A 5,468-nucleotide genomic window follows, 5' to 3' on the forward strand; every position below is an offset into this window, starting at 1 on the left:
AAAGGAACACCGAATATAACATTCCTATACTCACTAATGTGCCCATCAACAACTACTATTTGCAATCTATTACTCAAAAATTCTATAATGCTGCTATGAAAAGACCCACCTACTCCTAGCTGTTTGAGCTTTAAAACAAGGTCCAAATGATGAACACAGTCAAAGGCAGCACTAAAATAAATGACACTCATGCCTACTTCCTGGCCTCAGTCAAGGGATTGCTATAAAGCATTGGAAATTGTAAGGTCATCACATGCTTCAAGGACTTAGGGAAAGCTGAATTGCCAACTAGAGGACAGATTACATACTTCAAAAGTTTAGAAGTTTAGCCAAAAGACGTTCAAAAGCTTTAGATGATATGGAAGTTATGAAAATTAGGTGGTAATCAACAAAAATATCTATTTTTTCCGTCATGTGCAAAAAGAACCTCTTCTTTCTTGCTTGCGGAAGAAATTTAGATAACTTAGAAGCTAAGAAATCTATAAGACACGAAGAGAAAATACCATTTGGGTCTACACCTCCATAGGCATCAAGGTCCATCAAGAGCGTTTTAATTTCACGAGACATAAGAGCTAAACTAGTCACTTTAGCCTTAGGGAAACAGGAATGAGGAAGATTTAGTTTCTCATTTATTATTATTATTATCATTATTATTATTATTATTATTATTATTATTATTATTATTATTATTATTATTATTATTATTATTATTATCAAATCTACAAACCTAGATGGAAAAGCAGAATTGTTATAAGCCCAACGGCTCCAAAAAGGAAAAATATCCCATAGAGGAAAGGAAGTAGAGAAATAAATAATCCACAAGGAAGTATTGAACATTGAAAATAAGATGGTTTTAGAACAGTAATATCATTAAAATAGACATTTCATATATAAACCTTCCTTAATGTCATACACAGCCTAAAGGTTTGCCTTTCCCATTGAACAATGAATGCAGATTTGAGGGTATATATATTATATATATATATATATATATATATATATATATATATATATATATATATATATATATATATATATATATATAATGTGTATTTAAGTCTATTAATCTTTCATAACTGCGCAGTTTTAGTCGTACATAAAACAAGGTGATGCAATTAATAGAAGTTTTACAATGAATGTTACATATTTAGATATCTTCAGTTTGATAAGAATGCCTTAAAAGAGACAGTTAAATAGGTATCATAACGCAAAGTGGTTGTTAATCGGTGCTTGAACTTCATTTACCACTGCAGATACCGGTCGAGCATTATTCTTTGTGTCATGAACATGGTAAAAACCGCGGGAAAAAAGTAATTTATTGTAAATTTTAGACAAACGAAGACATAACAGATGAGCGTGTTGCTTTGTTTCAAGAGGAGCGCTAGTTGTTGTTGGTCGTAAATTTAAGTGGCTATTTGTGAAGGCTATCCGCAACAATAAAATTTATTCGGGTGACGACAATTAAGGTTCCTGCTGAGGGTAGCGCTATATTTATATAGTCTAATGCTGTTTTCTCTGTAACTACCGATAAGAAACTACCAAGTAAATGGCAAATGTTTGGCTCCTTTTTAGTTTTTGCATGTTATCGATTATCCTCGGAATGTATCCCGTTAGTGGCCTAATGCATACATGATTTAACACTCCATTTTAATCAGTTTAGCTTGTTGTGGTTTATTTACTAACAGCTGAGGTAGGAAAATTCTGATTAGATAATATAAATTGAAGATACTCGAATGATATATATCAGAAATGAAGTGAGTCTTGTCTTTCTGTGTTTGTTAAAAATTACCAATGATATGTTTGGAATGGAAAATTTAAGAACAAATTATTTAGCAAAATTTGTTTTAAAACAGCATATTGCTGTGCAAGTAGTCGATAGAATTCACTTGCTTCCATCCTCAAGATCATGATTAGGACCTTTTCAAATCACTCTGCATTAGCAAGATCATTAGTTTTATTCAAAGGAGGAAAATATTAATTTACCGACACATCCGTTTAAGAATTTGCAGCTTTTTTTTTTTTTTTTTTAATCTTTTCTTTATTACTAAGGTCAGCCTACAGTAATGTATGAAAGTTTATATTCACAACAAGTTAATCTAATTTACATTCAATTTAAAACCTATTTCATTACTATTCTCCCAGTGTTTATAAGTGTGATCGAAGCACTATCCGAATGGCCAATTAAACTTATCGGTGATCGTGACAAGTAGAATAAAGATCGTAAAGAAAACGAACAGACAGGCTATGTCACCGTACGCCCAAGATCCGGTTACTTAATATGAATTATCTGTGTGAGCTATATATATATATATATATATATATATATATATATATATATATATATATATATATATATATATATATATATATATATATACACACACATAAATATATATATATATATATTTATATATATATATATATACACACACATAAATATATATATATATATATATATATATATATATATATATATATATATATATATATATATATATATATACACACATATATATATGTGTGTGTATATATATATATATATATATATATATATATATATATATATATGTATATATATATATATATATATATATATATATATATATATATATATATATGTATATATATATATATATATATATATATATATATATATATATATATATATATGTACATGCCATATATATAAATACATCTATATATATATGTGTATGTATATATTTATATATGTATGTATGTATGTATATATATACATATATAATATATGTATATATATGTATATATATGCAATATATGCAATACATATATATATATATATATATATATATATATATATATATATATATGTATATATATATACATATACATATTCACACACACACACACACACACATATATATATATATATATATATATATATATATATTTATATATATATGTATATACATATACATATATCATATGTATGTAATATATATGAGTATATATACATATATATGAAATATACATGAAGTAGCAAGTTAGCCAGATCACCAGCCGCCCGTTAAGATAATAACGCTGGAAAGTTATTGGGTCTTTTTACTTGACAAACAATACTACATTGGACCCCTCTCTCTGTTTACGGCTCATGTTTCCTACCCTTACACATACACCAAATAGTCTGGCCTATTATTTTCACATTCTCCTCTGTCTTCATACACCTGACAAAATTGAGATTAACAAACAATTCTTCTTTGCTTAAGATGTTAACTACTACAATGTAATTGTTTAGTGGCTGCTTTCCCCTTGGCAAGGGTAGAAGAGACTCTTTAGATATGCTAAGAAGCTCTCCTAGGAGGACACTCCAAAATAAAACCATTGTTCTCCAGTCCATGGTAGTGCTATGGCTTATGTAATATGATCTCCCCTTGCCTTTGGGTAGAGTTCTCTTGCTTGAAGGTACACTCATGAGCACTGTTCTATGTTATTTCTCTTCCTCTTGTTTTATTTCAAGTTTTTATAGTTTATATATGAAAGATTTGTTTTAATGTTGTTACTGTTCTTGAATCGTTAATTTTAGTTGTTGATCACTTCTCTTGTGCTGTAGTTTATCTATTTTCTTATTCCCATTCCTCTGAGCTATTTTCCACTATTGGAGCTCATTGGATATAGCATCCTGTTTTTCCAACTAGGCCTGTAGCTTAGCTAGTAATAATGATTATATATATATATATATATATATATATATATATATATATATATATATATATATATATATATATATATGCTAAGCGGTTACCCGCCCCACGTGTAACAACTAGTTTGTTGCGAAAATACATATATATCAAGCCACAATTGAATACAATACCACGACCTTAATTGTGAGTATCTAACAAAACAAATAACATCCTTGGAAATGAATATCAAAAGGAAGCATCATGAATACATGGAAAGAAATGGAAAATTCCTATCATTCACTGGAGAGTCTTTTCATAAACTATGTTCTTCGTTTTTCCCTCGTGACAAAATTGTACACTCGTTCTGGAGAGCCCACTCTTGAACACACCACATAAAGCTTCCCGTGAGAAAAGCATGGTTACTCTAAGTTGATGCTAGCCACTCTATGAGACAGTCCCTGGGCTTTATTGATGGCCATGGCAAAAGCCTACCTGATTGGGAACTGCAAGTGCTTGAAACTGAAAGGCAGATCATTAGGGATGATTGGAATTCGTGGGATGAAAATATTGTCGGCAGTTCAACACTCAGTCAAGATCATTGCTTCGAAGAAGTTCGAATGCAGGATTTTGATGATGAGTCGCATTCTGTTGCAGAGTTTTGGACTGTCCAGGTTTCGAAGATGAAATTTCGAGGCTCCAACTTTGAGGTTCAGGACATGGGGAGGACATCCTGGAGAGTCCAAAGAGTTTAGAAATTCGGTTGGGTAGTTGACTATTTTGCTGGGGTCGTAGGACTTCTCGTTGTCTGGCACCAATCTCAGTACCTGAAGATTGAGGTTGGCGACTGATGCTTTCTTGGTGGCCTGGATTGCCCTCTCGCAAATCCAATCTGGTTTTTAGTAGTTTTGCAGGATGTTTGGAAATACTCTGTCCATCAGGTTATCAGCAGATTTGACCAGAGTGCAAAAGTTGCTCAGAAATTAGATTAGCCCTTCCTCAGGTTCGACCTGCCCTTTGCCATTCCCCATTTTTTGAAAAAAAGTCCAGCGGAGGAGTCACCAGACAACTGGATCCTCATGTTAGTGGTCAAAGTCAGGGCTTTGACACTCCACAGGAACGATGCTTTGAGGCAGGCATTGAGCTCGTCAGCAATCGTAGACCTTGGAATGACAGGCAAGGTTTGCTGAAAGTCCCCTGCCAGAAGGACAGTAACAGCTACCATCTGAAACTTGTTGTTTCGCAGATCTTGAAGGGTAGCATTAAGAGCTTCAAGGGCCTGCTTGTGGGCCATGGTGCATTCGTCCTAGGTGATGATTGAGCATTTCTGAAGTACTCTGGCATGACCGGTCCCTTTAGAGATATCACACAATGGAACCTCTCCCTGGGCGAGATTCAGAGGTAGTCTCAGTGCCGAGGGAGCTGTGGATCCTCCATCAAGAAGGGTTGCCGCAATCCCGGAAGATGCAAATGCAAGAACGATTTTTTTTCTACCCACGAATCTTGGCCAAGAGAAGGTTGATCAGGAAAGTTTTCCCAGTCCCACTTGGTGCATCCAAGAAGAGGAGGCACCCAGTGCCATTTTCGACATGCTCCAAGACTGGTTCATAGGCTGATCGCTGATCCGGCGTGAGCATCGGTTCCTTTTCTGACACAATGTTGGCTAAATTATTGGTTCGGTAGTTGGTTTCACGCTGTGGGTACTCTTGTCAGCTGGTCTTTAAGGCTGGCTTCTCTCTGTGCTTGACCCTCAGCTGTCCTGGCACTGGCTGCTCTAGTGCACATTTCCTCAAGCCTATTAGAGCCATTTGACCT

General features: G+C 33.5%; 1 protein-coding gene across 1 annotated transcript; it reads right to left on the minus strand.

Annotated features, from left to right (window-relative positions):
• Window positions 1-4,234: 4,234 nt before the first annotated feature.
• Window positions 4,235-4,947, minus strand: LOC137631914 (uncharacterized). The gene is made up of 2 exons (XM_068363917.1): window positions 4,716-4,947; window positions 4,235-4,545 (listed from the first exon to the last, which is right to left on the minus strand). The coding sequence occupies exons 1-2, from the start codon at window positions 4,945-4,947 to the stop codon at window positions 4,235-4,237; spliced, it is 543 nt and encodes a 180-aa protein (XP_068220018.1).
• Between the last annotated feature and the right edge of the window lie 521 nt (window positions 4,948-5,468).

The sequence above is a fragment of the Palaemon carinicauda genome, chromosome 40 (genome assembly GCF_036898095.1).
Source record: "Palaemon carinicauda isolate YSFRI2023 chromosome 40, ASM3689809v2, whole genome shotgun sequence".
Lineage (NCBI taxonomy): Eukaryota > Metazoa > Arthropoda > Malacostraca > Decapoda > Palaemonidae > Palaemon > Palaemon carinicauda.

Bases quoted from the DNA above. Each gene is read 5' to 3' on its own strand.
- LOC137631914 (XM_068363917.1), bottom strand. From the start codon at position 4,947: ATGGCCCACAAGCAGGCCCTTGAAGCTCTTAATGCTACCCTTCAAGAT. The intron at 4,546-4,715 runs GTGACTCCTCCG...ACTAAAAACCAG, and splicing joins CATGAGGATCCAGTTGTCTG to ATTGGATTTGCGAGAGGGCA.